Source organism: Trematomus bernacchii, unplaced genomic scaffold (genome assembly GCF_902827165.1).
Source record: "Trematomus bernacchii unplaced genomic scaffold, fTreBer1.1, whole genome shotgun sequence".
Lineage (NCBI taxonomy): Eukaryota > Metazoa > Chordata > Actinopteri > Perciformes > Nototheniidae > Trematomus > Trematomus bernacchii.
The window spans coordinates 1,511,478-1,530,500 of record NW_022987803.1 but is presented as its reverse complement, the minus strand read 5'-3'; the positions used below and the strand labels follow the sequence as shown (position 1 = coordinate 1,530,500).

The 19,023-nt window shown below is 44.0% G+C and overlaps 1 protein-coding gene across 3 annotated transcripts in view; it reads right to left on the bottom strand.

The window, feature by feature from the left end:
- Positions 1 to 19,023, bottom strand: part of fynb (FYN proto-oncogene, Src family tyrosine kinase b) — a 94,124-nt gene that overhangs the window by 24,390 nt on the left and 50,711 nt on the right. For all 3 annotated transcript variants that reach the window (XM_034150398.1, XM_034150396.1, XM_034150397.1), the window contains one exon: positions 9,125 to 9,381. In XM_034150398.1, the coding sequence (XP_034006289.1) occupies positions 9,125 to 9,371 (247 nt within the window). In that variant the 5' untranslated portion in view covers positions 9,372 to 9,381. The remainder of the gene's footprint in view (positions 1 to 9,124; positions 9,382 to 19,023) is intronic.

The following is a 19,023-nucleotide window of genomic DNA, read 5'->3' as shown; positions in this document are numbered from 1 at the left end:
TGAGGACATGTGGAGCAGTCTGAGGACATGTGGACATGTGGAGCAGTCTGAGGACATGTGGACATGTGGAGCAGTCTGAGGACATGTGGACATGTGGAGCAGTCTGAGGACATGTGGACATGTGGAGCAGTCTGAGGACATGTGGACATGTGGAGCAGTCTGAGGACATGTGGAGCAGTCTGAGGACATGTGGACTTCAGAGGGAACTCATCAGATTTGACATGTGATAATAAACCAATGGAATGGAAGCTGGCCACATAGAAAGGGTTTCACAACGATTCAACTCTAGTGCGTTCAACTACTCATGTTTCTGCATAAAACAATGGCCAAGCTAGCAGCAGGGCTTTATGGACAGCAATGTGGGTCAATCCATTACTGTATCTCAACTCTATAGTGTAGTCTCCAGCTCATAGAGTCCTGTAGTGAACCCAGAAATGTTGAGTTCCCCAAAGTGTTATGTTAGAAATGTATAGTAGTAGTACTTGTGTTATTGTCAGACAATACATTTTACAAACAAGTTACATTAAATCCCACTAAAGTCTTCAGTCTTGTAGCGCTCTAAGCCTTTGCCACTGCAGCGGTCCTGTGCCTTTCCTCAGCCTTACACTCCTCAGGCTCACTGTACATCTTTACAGACCACAGCAGGAGGTTCACAATACAAATACAATGCTGAGTTGAATACAAAGTGTTCAACTACCCTCTCTGATGAGGTGCATAAAACATAGACAACAGAGGAAACACTTGAGGAACATATTATAAGCAAACTCATAGGATCCTCAGGGCCAAACTCATAGAATCCTCAGGGCCAAACTCATAGGATCCTAAGGGCCAAACTCATAGGATCCTCAGGGCCAAACTCATAAAAAGATTAATCATTTCAATCAATCAATCAAAGTTTATTTATATAGCCCAATATCACACTTATTGTCTCAGTGGGTTTACAGTTTGTAAAGAATATGAATACGACACCCTCTGTCCTTGGACCCTCACATCGGATAAGGAAACACTCCCATAGAAACCCCCCAGTTAATGAGAGAAACCCCCCAGTTAATGAGAGAAACCCCTCAGTTAATGAGAGAAACCCCTCAGTTAATGAGAGAAACCCCTCAGTTAATGAGAATAAGAGAAACCCCCAGTTAATGAGAGAAACCCCTCAGTTAATGAGAGAAACCCCTCAGTTAATGAGAGAAACCCCTCAGTTAATGAGAGAAACCCCTCAGTTAATGAGAATAAGAGAAACCCCCAGTTAATGAGAGAAACCCCTCAGTTAATGAGAGAAACCCCTCAGTTAATGAGAATGAGAGAAACCCCTCAGTTAATGAGAATAAGAGAAACCCCCAGTTAATGAGAGAAACCCCCAGTTAATGAGAGAAACCCCTCAGTTAATGAGAATAAGAGAAACCCCCAGTTAATGAGAGAAACCCCTCAGTTAATGAGAGAGACCCCCAGTTAATGAGAGAAACCCCTCAGTTAATGAGAGAAAGCCCAGTTAATGAGAGAAACCCCTCAGTTAATGAGAATGAGAGAAACCCCTCAGTTAATGAGAGAAACCCCTCAGTTAATGAGAATGAGAGAAACCCCTCAGTTAATGAGAGAAACCCCCAGTTAATGAGAGAAACCCCCAGTTAATGAGCATGAGAGAAACCCCCAGTTAATGAGAGAAACCCCCAGTTAATGAGAGAAACCCCCAGTTAATGAGAGAAACCCCCAGTTAATGAGAATGAGAGAAACCCCCAGTTAATGAGAGAAACCCCTCAGTTAATGAGAGAAACCCCTCAGTTAATGAGAGAAACCCCTCAGTTAATGAGAATAAGAGAAACCCCCAGTTAATGAGAGAAACCCCCAGTTAATGAGAGAAACCCCCAGTTAATGAGAGAAACCCCTCAGTTAATGAGAGAAACCCCTCAGTTAATGAGTGAGAGAAACCCCCAGTTAATGAGAGAAACCCCCAGTTAATGAGAGAAACCCCCAGTTAATGAGAGAAACCCCCAGTTAATCAGAGAACCCCCCAATTAATGAGAGAAACCCCCAGTTAATGAGAGAAACCCCTCAGTTAATGAGAGAAACCCCCAGTTAATGAGAGAAACCCCTCAGTTAATGACAGAAACCCCCAGTTAATGAGAGAAACCCCCAGTTAATGAGAGAAACCCCCAGTTAATGAGAGAAACCCCTCAGTTAATGAGAGAAACCCCCAGTTAATGAGAAAAAACCCTCAGTTAATGAGAGAAACCCCCAGTTAATGACAGAAACCCCCAGTTAATGGGGAAAAATGGAAGAAACCTCAGGGAGAGCAACAGAGGAGGGATCCCTCTCCCAGGACGGACAGACGTGCAATAGATATTGTGTGTAAATTAAAAAGAGAATACATTTACAACATAGGTAGTCCCAACGCTTGAAAATGCATGTGTAAGAAGAAGATGGATCCAGGTGGATGTCAACAACCCTGTGGGAGCCATCATCTATTTTTCTTCTAATAGCTTTATATCAGTTGAGGACTCTATTTGTGAATGAACTCTCAAGGCTGCGTGCTCAGCCCTCTCCTCTACTCCCTGTTCACACACGATTGCGTGGCCACACACAGCTCCAACACCATCGTGAAGTTTGCTGACGACACGACCGTCATCGGCCAGATCACAGACGGCGACGAGACGGCGTACAGAGAGGAGGTCAGAACCCTGACATCTTGGTGCCAGGATAACAACCTCCATCTCAACGTCAGCAAAACCAAGGAGCTGATTGTGGATTACAGGAAGCAGAAGGGAGAGGGTAGTCAATGGGACTATGATAGAGAGAGTCAGCAGCTTCAGGTTCCTCGGTGTCCACATCACTGAGGACCTGACATGGACTCTTCACTGAGGACCTGACATGGACTCTTCACACCACCACCATCACCAAAACAGCTCGACAGCAGCTCTTCTTCCTCCGCAGGCTGAGGAGGTTCAACATGGACTCCAGGATACTCTGCAACTTCTACAGGTGCACCATAGAGAGGATCCTGACCTTCTACAGGTGCACCATAGAGAGGATCCTGACCTTCTACAGGTGCACCATAGAGAGGATCCTGACCTTCTACAGGTGCACCATAGAGAGGATCCTGACCTTCTACAAGGGCACCATAGAGAGGACCCTGACCTTCTACAGGTGCACCATAGAGAGGATCCTGACCTTCTACAGGTGCACCATAGAGAGCATCCTGACCTTCTACAGGTGCACCATAGAGAGGATCCTGACCTTCTACAGGTGCACCATAGAGAGGATCCTGACCTTCTACAGGTGCACCATAGAGAGGATCCTGACCTTCTACAGGTGCACCATAGAGAGGATCCTGACCTTCTACAGGTGCACCATAGAGAGGATCCTGACCTTCTACAAGGGCACCATAGAGAGGACCCTGACCTTCTACAGGTGCACCATAGAGAGGATCCTGACCTTCTACAGGTGCACCATAGAGAGCATCCTGACCTTCTACAGGTGCACCATAGAGAGGATCCTGACCTTCTTCAGGTGCACCATAGAGAGCATCCTGACCTTCTACAGGGGCACCATAGAGAGGATCCTGACCTTCTACAGGTGCACCATAGAGAGGATCCTGACCTTCTACAGGTGCACCATAGAGAGGATCCTAACCTTCTCCAGGTGCACCATAGAGAGGATCCTGACCTTCTACAGGGGCACCATAGAGAGGATCCTGACCTTCTACAGGTGCACCATAGAGAGGATCCTGACCTTCTACAGGTGCACCATAGAGAGGATCCTGACCTTCTACAGAGGGTGGTGAAAACTGCACAGCACATCACCAGGACGGCGCTGCAATCCATGGAGGACCTCTACTCCCAGCAGCTCAGGAAGAAAGCCCTCAGGATTATAAAAGACCCCCATCACCCCATCAACAAACTGTTCTGTCTGCTGCCGTCTGGCAGGCGGTACTGCATCAGGACAAAAACCACCAGACTCAGGGACAGTTTCATCCAACAGGCCAGAAGACTGTTACACACCTGAACTCTGTAAAGAACATCCATAACATTCACCTGTTTGTAACTTACAAATGATGTATCACTTGTATATAGACTCTTATGGCACTACTTCTATTCTATTTTATTGTATTTACTTGCACTATTTCTTCAGTTTTATTGTGTTGCACTGTTGGAGGAGCCTGGGACCTAAGATTTTCATCGACATAACTACACTGTAGCTATGTACGTATGACTAATAAAAGCCTTGAATCTTTGGAGAAAAAACCCACTGTCCAGGCTTAAGGTCTGTTTCTATCAACAGGAGCATCAGCGAACAAAGCTTCAGTGACTCTGGGAAGCAGCAGCATCTTCCCTCAGGCTGTCACTACTCTAGAGGAAGGAGAACGCTTTGGAAAGTTCTACTCTGCACTAAACAGAGTTGTGGTAGGAAGTAACTAAGTACATTTACTCATAATGTGCTTAAGTACAGTCATAAGATACTTGTACTTTAATTGAGTATTTTCATGTTATGCTAATTTGCACTTCTACTACACTACAATTAAGAGATAAATGATGAACCTTTACTCCACTACATCTATTCAATACCTTTAGTTACTTTGCAGATTTTGATTAATGATGTGAAATATAATCATAACATTTTGATTGCCGATTTATTTGTAAAAGATTGTCCACAGTAGAGATAATAATGTTCATCTTGTGCTCTCTGTATCAGATGGTTGCAACACTGCTCATGGTAGTCAAAATAAGTACTTTACATTGATCATAAAACGTTGGTGTACTCAACATATCCGGGTTCACTATGCTGTTCTGCACATACACAATGAGATGAGGATAAAGCTATGGGTAAAGATAGTAGACCTTGAGTCAATATTGTTCTATCCAACATATAGTTCTATCAAAATACTTCCTGACGGTTCAAACTGAGTGCCGTACACAATGATACTCTCACTGCCCCACTGAATATTTAGTTAACTTTATCTTTCATATTTCATTATATTAATATGAACTTTCATCAGTTTGCACTTCTAGTTTGACTAATCTGTAGCTGCGACCCGGGTTTATTGCACCATTAAAATGTCCGATAGCAAAGTTTTAGATCTCAGTTCTGCTCTTACCAATCGATTATAGCTTAAGTTGTGAAAATGTAATAAACTGGAATGACCCTTGAAGAGCTTTGGATCGGCCAGGGTCGCTGTGTTCCTTTGATTTGTCTCCTGGGTCTGGAGAGGATAATAAAGGCTCAGTTTACTCAGGTCTGAGGTGACTACGTTTCTGACGAATGGAACTTCTTCAAAGCACTTCAACTCTCTTGATCACATTTTTCAGACGCTCTCAGCAGACTGAGGCATTCCTGGAAACCGTGCTGATGTAAGGAGGGTTTGTGAGGCTTGTGCTGATCTGACTGCAGATAGAGGACCTGCTGTTCATTTGACAACTAAACTTCACAACATAACAAGACCCTGAATGCATCACAGCTGTGTTTCAAAGCTCCATCAGGTATATATATGGGTGTCAGGTATAAACTGATGATTGATTCATCTTGTGCACTACACAAACTTGAAATCTTGCCAAGTATATTCGTCTTTAAACTTGATATAACATCTAATAACCTAAGAAGTATCAAGCAGTGAGGGTCTTGGTTTTAGACAATGCATCTCAAGTATCTTATTAAGTCAAAGACTCTTGAAAGCATCTTATTTTGAGTTGGATCTCAGATGAAATAAGTTTTTTCACATTGTTATTGGAGAATCAACAACTAACATCAGAAAACAGAGAACGTTTGAACATGTCTGGTTTATTCTGTAACACAACATTTCCTGATTCTGCTAAATATAGCTCAAAATAAGTTTCCTGACTATTTACAAGAACTGATTTCTCCAAATATCCCCATCTCATTTCAAGAAATCTTACCAAGCAAATGTTCACTTGTTCTGTTGGCAGATTTGTTAACTTATTACAAGCCGAATCACCTTGTTTTTATTATTTTGACTTGTTTTTGGAGCAGCATTATTTTCAGTGTCTGCAGAGATCCTTTCAGTTACTTACATAAAGTCATACAACTGGCTGTGCATTTCCATTTGGGGAAAGGACATCAGCAAATGATCCAATAATAATCAATAAGATGCCTGCTGCACTGTCTGTATGGTGGGGGGGGAGTTAGTAATATCAGTTGTCTTATAGCAGAGGTTGAGAGAGAAGGGTGCTTTATTTCTCCACCAGGAGAAAATTAAAAAGCCAAAGCTCGTTCTGCTCCTCTGCCACAGAGTGGATTTGGATTATGGAGCAGAGAAAATAATCCACACAATCTCAGCCACACATAAAGGATATCCTGAGTAGCAATATACCCTACATCAACAAGGATCAGTGCTCACAAAGCCCCCGCTGATGCCAGCCGGACGTTCCTCTCAGAGCAGAGGAGCGGTGTGTGTGTGTGTGTGTGTGTGTGTGTGTGTGTGTGTGTGTGTGTGTGTGTGTGTTTGTTTGTGGGGGGGTCATTCTGGTTATTCTGTGGTAACTGCTCTTTTCTTCATGTGATGCTGTCAGTCTCATTCACACCTGGAAGCTGTCCCCTCCTCTGTTCCCTGATACTGCTGTGGGTCAAGGGCCTTCCTCACCGGGCCCCTCAGTGTGAGTGATGGGGGAGTATTCTGCCAGTCCACAGAGGTGGGAAGTAACTAAGTACATTTACTCAAGTACTGTACTTAAGTAACATTTTGAGATACTTGTACTTTACTTGACAATTGCCATTTTATGCTACTTTTCAATAAATATATTGTATTAATGTGCTGGGGAGTGGGAGGTTAATGAAGGCAGGTCAGCGGGGGGGTAACCCAGAGCATGGTTCATATGCACATAGCATACGTATATAAACACTGCAACCACACAGAGCAGTATTAAAAGTCCCATTTAAATATTTAACATAATACTCACTTATTCAACATGCCGCAACTTACAGTAAAATCTGTGAATCTATTTATCAGCAAAAACATTAGATGTCTGTTTTTATTTACTTAATTTGTTACCTAAAGAATCCTGCAAGCACTTGTACTTTTTACTGATAAAGGTTAATGTTGATTATTTTGCTCAAATGTAATCAAAAAGTATTGCCATGCTGCTCGATGTGGTACTTGTAGAATACATTTCAACTTTGCATGCAAATGGGGTGTGATCTTTATACAAGATCAAATGTATGTTTAATGCTATCTAATGCCTCCTTTTGATATTTCTAAATTATGCTTCACTCAAGTGCCAACACGATGTCATGTTTTTGAGTTGTTTATGTAACGGCTTTTATAAGCAACATGTAAGTACATTTGCAGTTAACCTGAATAAAGGCTCATTTACACCTCTGCTCTCCTGTCTTTGGTGGAGCATGCATAGGCAGCAGAGACAGAAACTAGGTAAACACTGCGGTCCATCCATCCATCCATCCATCTTCTCCCGCTTATCCGTGGTCGGGTCGTGGAGGTAGCAGTTCCAGCAGAGAGCCCCAAACGTTCCTTTCCCCTCATCAACCAGCTCTGACTGGGGGATCCCAAGGCGCTCCCAGGCCAGCGAAGATATATAATCCCTCCACCTGGTCCTAGGTCTACCCCTTGGTCTCTTCCCAGCTGGACGTGCCTGGAACACCTCCCTAGGGAGGCGCCCAGGTGGCATCCTTACTAGGTGCCCGAACCACCTCAACTGGCTCCTTTCGACGCGAAGGAGGAGTGGTTCAACTCTGAGTCCCTCCCGGATGACTGAACTTCTCACCTTATCCCTAAGGGAGACGCCAGCCACCCTGCGGAGAAAACCCATCTCGGCCGCTTGTATCCGCTGCGGTCCCAAAAACATTATTAATAAAACTGCTGAAAAGATCAGATGGTATGGTTAGCTGGTTCTACTGATCCAGCCTTAGTGCCCTTGAATTAAGTAGACACCCCTCCTACCCTGGCAGCTTCCAGGGGGCAAAACACCCCATACGTTCAGCCCCTTACACTACTACTAGCAGTATTACAACCAGAAACCTTCCTCCCAAGAACAGCATCAGTCACAAAGGACTAACAACAGTATATGTTCATGTCTGAGCAGGTCTGTGGAGACCAGGCTCTGTCTCCAGTCTGGAATCAAGTCCTGGGGCCTCATTTATGAACGTGGCGTATGCCAATTTATAAGCAATCTTTGCGATTTATAAAAAACAGTTGACGGGAAAAGATGCGGTGCTCCACGGACACTTTGACCCATCCGTACGCACAAAAACAGGAGAGATGAGAAACTGCGACACCATTGGCCGAAGGAAGAATGGAGAGAAACATGTAAAATAATAACATAAATCTAAATATTACCTCTCATGAATCATTATGAAGAATTCATTTGCAAAAATTGATAAAAGCCAATCTTAAAATGATTAAACAAATGCCGGTTTGATACTCCTGAGTGCACACAGTAACATACCTTGGAAAAATAAATAAATGCGTGCAGTGTTTTATAAATCAGAATATCTTTGTGAGTAAGCACTTTCTTTGTCCTACGTACGCCATCTTTAAACGTGAATCCTACGCAAAGTTTTATAAATGAGGCCCCTGGACTTGTGCCTTGTTAGACTTGGACTTGCTGGTCTCAGGTGTCAAGCTTAACGCGAATGAGAAGGTATTATGGACCACTTTTACATTTCTATTTATCATTTCTGTGTAGTATTTTGCAAATTAGGTGTAATCCAAGTTTAGAGGAGAGCAGTCACCTACACACAGTCCTCTCCTAAACCTAATCCAGCTGTTTATCAGTCAAACATTCATCCAACATTAATAATAATAATAATAATACATGTTATTTATATAGCGCTTTTCCTGGTGCTCAAAGCAAAGTGTTGTCCTATCAGACACAATACATCACACACACTGTTCCCACATGCTGCTGTGGTCCGTCTCTTTAAAATCCCTGCTAACAACATGCTGTGTGCCCATGAGCAGCTTTGTCTCTCCTTCCCTAGGGGGGACATCATGAATAACAGCCAGCTGACAGCCTTCTTATGATAATAACAAACTATAAAATATACATTTTATATAACATTTCATTATCTTTGTGTGTAAAAAGAATGACCAAACTATTTCAGATGGACATGAAAACATATCTTCCGACTGTCCTAACTTTGAACATCACACATCTCTTACCGGTCCCTCCACGAGTCCTCAGGGTTCCAGTGTGAGAGGAAGTGCTGACCCCCCCGAAGACAGTCATCCCCTGTCCGACGGGGGTGTTGAAGTTGTTGTAGTTGGGGATGGCGGCGCCCCCCAAGCTGGGGTAGTGCTGCGGCGTGGGGTCAGCCCCATAGCGGTAGCTCCCCCCCTGGGAGAGGCTGGTTTCTCTCTCGTCTGTCAATTTGGTTGCTTCCTTATCCTTGCATTGCACACAGCCCATTCTCTATAATCTGTAGAAAGAAAAACCATAGTGTTTGGAATAACTCAAACGCATATATAGCATTAGACTGCTGAGTTCTACAGGCAGCTGGTTGACACTTATTTAAAACTTTTTTTATATTTGTTGGGGCTCCCAGTGCCATTATTCAAGTGACAGCCATGAAAGGTAGAGGGGACGGCACATGGTCCCGGGCCGGACACAGCCCCAGGACATGGCCGTTAGGTCTACCAACTGAACTACACAACGGCCTAGGGTGACACTTAAAGGTCCCATGTCATGCTTTTCCGGTTATTACCCGTCCCCTTGTGTGTTATGAAGGTTTTTATGCATGTAAACGGTCTGCAGAGTCACAAACCCTCAAAGTACACTCTGTAGCGCAGCGTTTCTCAAAGTGTGGGGCGTGCCCCACTGGTGGGGCGCAGAGATGTAATAGGTGGGTCGCAAATGGACGCGATGAACGGGAGATTTTATTTTTTTAATAACATTTTTGGACCTCAGGCCGCAATCGAACCTGGGTCCTCGCGGGCGGTAGTGGACTGTTACAGCCGGAGATTCGAAACGGCGGTGGACTTTCACAACGCCGCTGCGCCGGAGCCGCCGAGCCTCGCAACGGCGGGTGTTTGCAGCGGCGGGTGCGGTACCGGCGCAGCGGCGCTGTGAAAGTCCACGGCCCACCTATGCCAGAGCCAGCGGCCCACCGAAGGCAGCAGCCCACCAACGGCAGCGGCCCAGCGGGAAAAGTCCCGAATCTCCCGATGGCCAATCCGAGCCTGCTCACACACACACAACTGAAACCAAAATAATTTACAGACATATGTAAAAATCTTCCATACACACATGTGAAACACTCTCTCACACACACACACACACACACACACACACACACACACACACACACACACACACACACACACACACACACACACACACACACACACACACACACACACACACACACACACACACACACACACACAATCAATGGAGCGGAACCTCACCACTTCATACGGAGTTTAACCGTGACACTTTTCGAAATCCCGTTTGTGTCCCCCCACTTTACAAATAGGCCTATGTTTATTTTATTTTTTTAACACAGCCGTCATCGCCACGGAGGAGCACACAGCCTCTGTGAGCGAGCGAGACCCTTAAACCCTTAAATTGAATACATGTTATTTTAGTAAACACTGAAAACGGGCCAAACAGCACACAAAGGTTAAAGGTCAGCATATAATAATGTTAAAATGTGCTAAATATATACACTGCAAAAAAACAAAAAAAGAGGAGTAAAAGTAGCTCACGACTTGTTTTATTTTTTGAAAGTAGCTCTCATCCTAAAAAAGGTTGGAGACCCCTGTTATAGAACGATACATTTGACAACATTTGTTTAAGGCCTACCATTTTATTGGAGCGATGAGGAACAGGTGGGGCTTGAAAAGGCCCACCTGTTCAAAGTGGGGAATGACAGGAAAAGTTTGAGAACTACTGCGAGTAAAACTCTAACACAGAAAAGACCTGTCTATGCTGCGAGCCGCAACGTCCTGCCAACACGGCACCCAGACCCCACGCAGCATTCTCATCTGTTTGTCATTACTGGTGTCATTTTCTGGTTGCTAACGCCATTGTAACACATAATCACTGATGTTCCGCTGTAACGGTGGTAGACCATAGTGGTAGATTCATCAGAACAGAGTGGGCGAGCTGACCAATCAGAGCACAGTGGGCTCACAGGGGGGGGGGGGGGGGGGCAGGAGCTCCAACAAGCCGTGTAGGACAGAGAGTGAATACACATACTTTACAGAGATGCTGTATGAGAAACCAATGTGAGTTTGGAAAATTGCACAATATAAATATATTCTAGTATACCTTAACAATGGAATTATGATCAGTAGAAATGGCCATGTCATGGGACCTTTAATATCAGGAGAGACTTGATAATAACTTCCTATCATGACATGATATCAGTTATGTGCGTTGCCGTTTTGATTGGTTTAATTTCTGAGCTTTATTGTGTGATCAGTTGTATTAAGCTAGTATAGCTGTATTAGCAAAAGACACATAGAGCTCTATTTCTCTGGTCTCCACAGACCAGACGCTCACAGGACCATACACACATTCCTTCAGAGGGCTCGGAGACACACTCACCTCTCTCTCTTCCACACCTACATATCTCTTTGATTGTTCTATCTGTATCTTTACAAAAGTTGCTTTTGGAATGTATATCCTGGTGTGTTTAATATTGTAAAAGCCTGAGTTCATTTTGTTTGGTATATGTTACATTATTAATCAGATGTCCTTATTCACAGTGCAGTATGTGGAGAAAACGAAATCAGAGAACCTCACTTGTGAGTCCTCTCCTGTCTTCCACATGTTGGATGATTAGAAAAAAACACTGGTCTCTGTGGTTTTACTGTTTTTTTTATTTGACAGATTTATACCCTAAAACTGGTCTCCATATGAAAGTTCGACTGCATTGTGTGAGAAGCTGCACATTCTTTTTGATTTTCCGAATGACCCGCTCTGAATCAGTCCGTGTCACTGCGGCTCAGAGACAAACATGGATTTATGTTTAATTTTGTTTTAATCTTGCGTTACCATCATGTCAGGTTTTTGGTGGATTAAAACAAAATTAAGTCTTGGATTGCAGAGTATGAAAGTATTTTTGCTATTTGCAGAAGATAAATACTTGTGTTACGTGTTACGCTGCAGACAGCAGCGTGCATGCAGACAGCAGCGGGCAGACAGCAGAGTGCAGACAGCAGAGTGCAGACAGCAGAGTGCAGACAGCAGCGGGCAGACAGCGGGCAGACAGCAGCGTGCAGACAGCAGCATGCAGACAGCAGCGTGCAGACAACAGACAGCAGCGTGCAGACAGCAGCATGCAGACAGCAGCGTGCAGACAACAGACAGCAGCGTGCAGACAGCAGCGTGCAGACAACAGACAGCAGCGTGCAGACAGCAGAGTGCAGACAGTAGACAGCAGCGTGCAGACAGCAGCGGGCAGACAGCAGAGTGCAGACAGCAGGGTGCAGACAGCAGAGTGCAGACAGCAGCGGGCAGACAGCAGAGTGCAGACAGCAGCGGGCAGATAGCAGAGTGCAGACAGCAGAGTGCAGACAGCAGGGTGCAGACAGCAGCGGGCAGACAGCGGGCAGACAGCAGCGTGCAGACAGCAGCGTGCAGACAACAGACAGCAGCGTGCAGACAGCAGCGTGCAGACAACAGACAGCAGCGTGCAGACAGCAGAGTGCAGACAGTAGACAGCAGCGTGCAGACAGCAGCGTGCAGACAGCAGCGTGCAGACAACAGACAGCAGCGTGCAGACAGCAGAGTGCAGACAGTAGACAGCAGGGTGCAGACAGCAGCGTGCAGACAACAGACAGCAGCGTGCAGACAGCAGAGTGCAGACAGCAGCGTGCAGACAGCAGCGTGCAGACAGCAGCGTGCAGACAGCTGACCTTCTTAATAACACAGCTGTGTCTAAGGCCTGACTGGCAATGAACACTCCTTCCTTTCCTGAGCTCTGGATGAATCACAACACTCTTGCTATCTTCATTCGTTTCTAAGATGCATCACGATGCGGAGTGGACCATTCTGCATCGATGCAGTGACAGAACATAATCGATAATAGCGTAGTAACGTTGCTTTTTGATTTTCCGAATGACCCGCTCTGAATCAGTCCGTGTCGCTGCGGCTCAGAGACAAACATGGATTTATGTTTAATTTTGTTTTAATCTTGCGTTACCGTCATGTCAGGTTTGTGGTGGATTAAAACTAAATGAAGTCTTGGATTGCAGAGTATGAAAGTATTTTTGCTATTTGCAGACGATAAATACTTGTGTTACGTTTGTACGGCAGCAGGAAAACTTTTCGATCACCGTCTCTCCTCTCTATTCCTCCTCAAGTCATGTTTGCCATATTCAGAAGACAGTTGCTATAAGCTGCAGATGAAGAAGTATTGGAACAATTTACAGATAGAGAGACCTAAACCATTTATTTATTTTGGTTTACAATTTCATGTCAAGACATTTATATTATTGATTTCTGATGCACTTTCTAAATAATAAAAGAAATGGAGGTTATAATGATTTGACTGGTTGTATTAATTGATGAAAAAGTAGGCATGTGCAGTAATATAGACAATTGAGGATGCAACGCATAGTTATGCTTCGTGGTGCATCGTGAAATTGAATCAAATCGTTGACAGAATAATCGTATTCGAATCGAATTGTGAGACCAGTGAAGATGCACAGCCCTAATTGACTGCACACTTAAGAGCGGCAAAATGCTGTGAGTGATCAGTCTGGCGTACCCTGGGTCTTGGAACAAAATAGCAAATGAGCACAAAACATGGGAAACACCTCCAAAATCCCTTTGTAGACAACGTACACGGAGAGTTTGACACAAAAATATAAAGGCAACACTTTTCTTTCATGAACTATCAAAGATCTAAGACTTTTTCTATGTACACAAGAGGCCTATTTCTCTCAAATATTGTTCACAAATGTGTCTAAATCTGTGTTAGTGAGCACTTCTCCTTTGCCAAGATAATCCATCCACCTCACAGGTGTGGCATATCAACATGCTGATTAGACAGCATGGTTATTGCACAGGCAATAAAAGGCCACTCTAAAATGTGCACTTTTATCTCACAGCACAACGCCACAGATGTTGCAGGTTTTGAGGCAGCGTGCAATTGGCATGCTGACTGCAGACCACCAGAGCTGTCGCCTGTGAATTGAATGTTCATTTCTCTACCATAAGCCGTCTCCAAAGGCGTTTCCGAGAATTTGGCAGTACATCCAACAGGTCTCACAACAGCAGACCACGTGTAACCACAGCAGCCCAGGACCCCCACATCCAGCATCTTCACCTGCAAGATCGTCTGAGACCAGCCCCCCGGACAGCTGGACACCCGGACAGCTGAGGCAAATATCGGTTTGCATACCCAAATAATTTCTGCACAAACTGTCAGAAACCGTTTCAGGGGGAGCCCATCTCCAAGCTCGTTGTCCTCACCGGGGTCTTGACCTGACTGCAGTTTGTCGTGGTAACCGACTTGTGGGCAAATGGTCACCTTCGATGGGGTCTGGCACTTTGGAGAAGTATCCTTTTCACGGTTGAATCCCGGTTTTCTCTGTACAGGGCAGATGGCAGACAGCTTGTATGGCGTCATGTGGGTAAGAGTTTTCTGATGTCAACGTTGTGAATCATGTGTTCCATGGTGGCGGTGCTGTTATGGTATGGGTAGGTTACGGACAACGAAAACAGGAGCATTTTATTGATGGCATTTTTAATGCACAGAGATACTGTGAGGAGATCCTGAGGCCCATTGTTGTGCCGTTCCTTCACCAACATCACCTCATGTTGCAGCTACTCTGTTCCTACAGTAGTAAATGTATTTTTCAAGATAATAGTGAACATTTTAGAGTGGCCTTTTATTGTGACCAGCCTGTGCAATAACCATGCTGTCTAATCAGCATGTTGATATGCCACACCTGTAAGGTGGATGGATTATCTCGGCAAAGGAGAAGGGCTCACTAACACAGACGTAGATACATTTGTGAACAATATTTGAGAGAAATAGGCCTCTTGTGTACATAGAAAAAGTCTTAGATCTTTGATTTCAGCTTATGAAAAATGGGAGCAAAAACAAAAATGTTGTCTTTACATTTGTGTTCAGTGTGCTGGTCCTCACAAGAAAAAGAGGGAACATGCTGAGATAGAGAAAGACAAAATCCTACATTGAAGAGCAGCTTCAAACATCAGTTCCTTCAGTTCTCAGAGTCAACACTAAACAACCCTTTCTATTTATCGTAGTGAGTGAATTCTGCAGGGCAGCCCTATTGTAAAATCCACATCTGAGACTGCTGCCATGCTGAATCAGGATAACAGGAGGAAATGAAGCATTGTTAGAATTCATTGTTGTAATTTCCAATGATCTCCAATATTTAACATTGATCTTCAACAAACACTGAATTCTAATCACATGTTATTAGTAAAGACATTGATGAGCATTTCAAAGTTAATGCTTTCATTGATACTGCTAGAGATATATGTTGGGTACAAAGGCCTCAGGTTTATCGTTACAAGGCTAAGGAAATACCCTATGATACAAACTAGAGGTCTAAAGTGACAAAGAACAGACGCTTTACCAACTGTGGATTTCAGATTGTGGGTTCTGCATCTTTCTGCAAATGTGCAGATGTGAACAAGGTGCAACACGCAGATGAGCCCCCCCAGCAGTGAGCCCACAGCTATCTCTGCGTCATCATGATATGACTTCCAGGATGTGGTTCAAAGGCTCAGACACACATTTGGTGTAAGGGTGTTTATTTCCATTGAACAGTAGAATGGCACAGCCCCGGATGCTCTGATAACCACTCAGTTCTTCTATCCAGAGGTGAGCAGTTTTGCTGATGCAGCGCCTTACTGTATGCCAAGTCGACCAGTCATTCTATAAATAGGCCGAGGAGGCCTGTGTCCTGTGTTTCATATTCACAGATTAACTTCTAGAGTCAAACGAGGCTGCAGCACTTATATTCGTTAGCATAGCTAGCTAACCAGATGCTAATAACAACAAAGGTATTGACTGTATGATCAGTATGACAGATGAACAGATCGCCACTGGGCTTTCAACTAAAGACACAGCCACGCAAAAACTGCGGCATGTGTACGGCTCCTTATGGGTACTGACATTTCTGAAGTGCCGGAGCAGCGTTCTGGTGCTCTCCGTCAGAACTACACCCCTGTCAGACGAGACATATACCACGTGATGACACGTTAGGCTCGTGTTGTGTTCAAGGACCCTGACCTTGGCCAGGAAAAACAGGCACTCGCTTGTTTAATTCTTTTGCGCTCCAGATTTCTTTAATTTTTGCGTGTGTTTATAAATTACCTCGAGGGCCGTACCAAATGGTCTTGCGGTCCGTATACGGCCCGGAGGCCGGAGGTTCCCCAACCCTGCTCTACAGCCTCCAACAGCAGAAGAAAAACACAACTGCCCTCAGATATAAGGGATAATGTGCAGCGATGAGGTCATTATTAAAAATAGAATACCCAACACGAGGCGTAGGGATCTTGATCAGCCTTATTATTATTATTAGTATCATTATAACAACTTGTTACACAAGCACATACTAAATAAACGAACGACTTGACTCCCAATATGAATTGAAAATTATTTTATTGACTTAAAAGTGATCGTATTGCTTCCACTAAGAAAACAAACTCCACAGCGGCTGAACTGCGACAACAACAACATAAGTTAAAATGAAAAGCAGCACTGATTGAGGGTTTTCTGTCACTGTAACCAAGTCTGTTCACAGTTTCTGTTCCACTAACAAGTCCTTATGCTTAGCAGCGGTGTGTTATCGACTATTAATAACCTTTAAATGTCTGAATTGACCAATCAGAATCGAGTACTCAACTAAGCTGTGTAATAATAATATATAACACAGTCCACTTTTCCAGCAGCACCATGCATTAATGTTGGTCCATACAGGAAGCATAAATTAGAAGAGCATTTACTGCTAGGTGCTGCAGCAACTTCCTCCTGGCCACATCATTTACGAAAATCGATGCCCTGCATCTGTGGGGAAATCTTTTCAGTGGCGGAAAAAGGTTACTAAGGAGTTTTGATATATTGTTGCACAGTGTTTCCTGATGTTTAGCTTTGATGACCCATCAGATTCTTTTTTAAATTATTTTATTAAAAGGTTTAGTAGGTTACCACATTCCAGAGCACATTGAACACTATGGCTCTGCTGGCAGTAGCCATGGCGATCTAAGATCCTACCAGTGATGGAGGGGAGAGACAGGCAGCGCTCCTTCACTGCACTACGTCTGTGTCGCCCTGAGTGTGTGTCTGCTGCACACAGAGCTGCGTCTAGACAGCCCCGCCTCACACACAGACACACACACACACACACACACACACACACACACACACACACACACACACACACACACACACACACACACACACACACACACACACACACACACACACACACACACACACACACACACACACACACACACACACACACACACACACACACACACACCTGGGGGTAATCTTTAAGGCTCTATATCATAACTGGAGGATACGCGTGCACATACAAGTTTTTTACTGAGCTGAACAAAGATAAGTGAGTGCATTGATGGGTTAGTGTTGTTAAAGTGCCTCCACAGAGGATACAGCCTCCATGTTCTAAGTTTATCTGTGGGCTCTGACAAACTGATTATATGGTATGTTTCCTAATTACTATGTGGTATATACTATATATATATATATATATATATATATATATATACACACAGTGCCTATTAAGGGTGTAACGGTTCACAGAATTCACGGTTCGGTACGTACCTCGGTTTGGGGGTCACGGTTCTGTACGGGTTCGGTACAAGAAGAAAAAGCAAAAAAAAGTCCCAAATGCATAATTCCAGGCACAGTAGTGCAATTTCAGTATAAAAATAAGGAACTCTAACATTTTGAATAATTAACTGTATTACACAGTTAAAAACAAACCACAAACAGTACCACACACACTCAGATGGCCATATTATCTATAATGGCTGATGTCAAACAAAAAGGTTTCATCAAGTTGTAAAACTAAAAAGAATGTCTTGAAAATATTACAAAATAAATAATAAGAAAGTGTTTCAAGGGCGCATAGCCGTTGAAATATATATGCCAATATCTTCCGTTATTTCTTTTGGTCTCTCGGCTTTCATGTCTATTGGCTTCTTAAAAACAGCGGGGATAAGCTGTTGAACTGCTGTTGTCTTTTGCCGGGCTCCGGTGATTGGCAAATCTGTGATGCCTTCTGATATGATTTAGCATGTTTGGCGTGTGTTACCATTAGCATACCGCACCGCTGTCGAACAACGCCGACACACCGTCCTCGTCCGATCCACCACACGCACTCCATCGTTATTGTAGTCCACAGGGAACCCGAAATGTTCCCACACAGCTGATTTAAAAGAAGCAGGTGGGTCTTCTAGCTCCTGTGTGTTATCGGAAATCGCCATTCTAACTTTTCTTCTTCTTGTATTTTGTTCGTTTTGTTGTGTTCATTTGTTGTTTAACCTGTTAAGACCTGAGCCTGTTTTTCAGGTCTCAGGCTCGAAAATGACATTCCCAGAACAAATTACTATAACTATAAAGGGTAAATTAATAATCTTTTTTCTCAAAGCAATGATAAACCTGTGAGTTGGATGTAGAAAAGTCAGAATCAATATAGATGTTTTACATTTTAAAGTAAATTCAGATTGAACATAGTAAAAAATGTAAATTATAGTGTCCGTCCAAAAGGCTTCTTTTCACCCAGCACCTTCTTTTCAAACTGGTCTATCCTTTCACCCTCCCCTTCCCCCCATCCCTTCCCCAACACCCACATGTTTTTCCTCCTTGTGCAACCAGCTACACTCTAGCCACAGCAACACCACCCATCCAGCCAGCCAGCCTCCTCAGTTTATCGCCCTTCTCCCGTGTCCCCCGTCTTGCGCCAGCAGATTCTCCTCGGTAACTACGTAGACTTAGCTCAGCTACTACAGCCATCAATCATCGACACTAGCCAGCCCAGGGAAATGCAGACCAGCTTCGGTTTAGTCCAGTTTCGCAATCCATCACCTCTGAGGTCTAAGG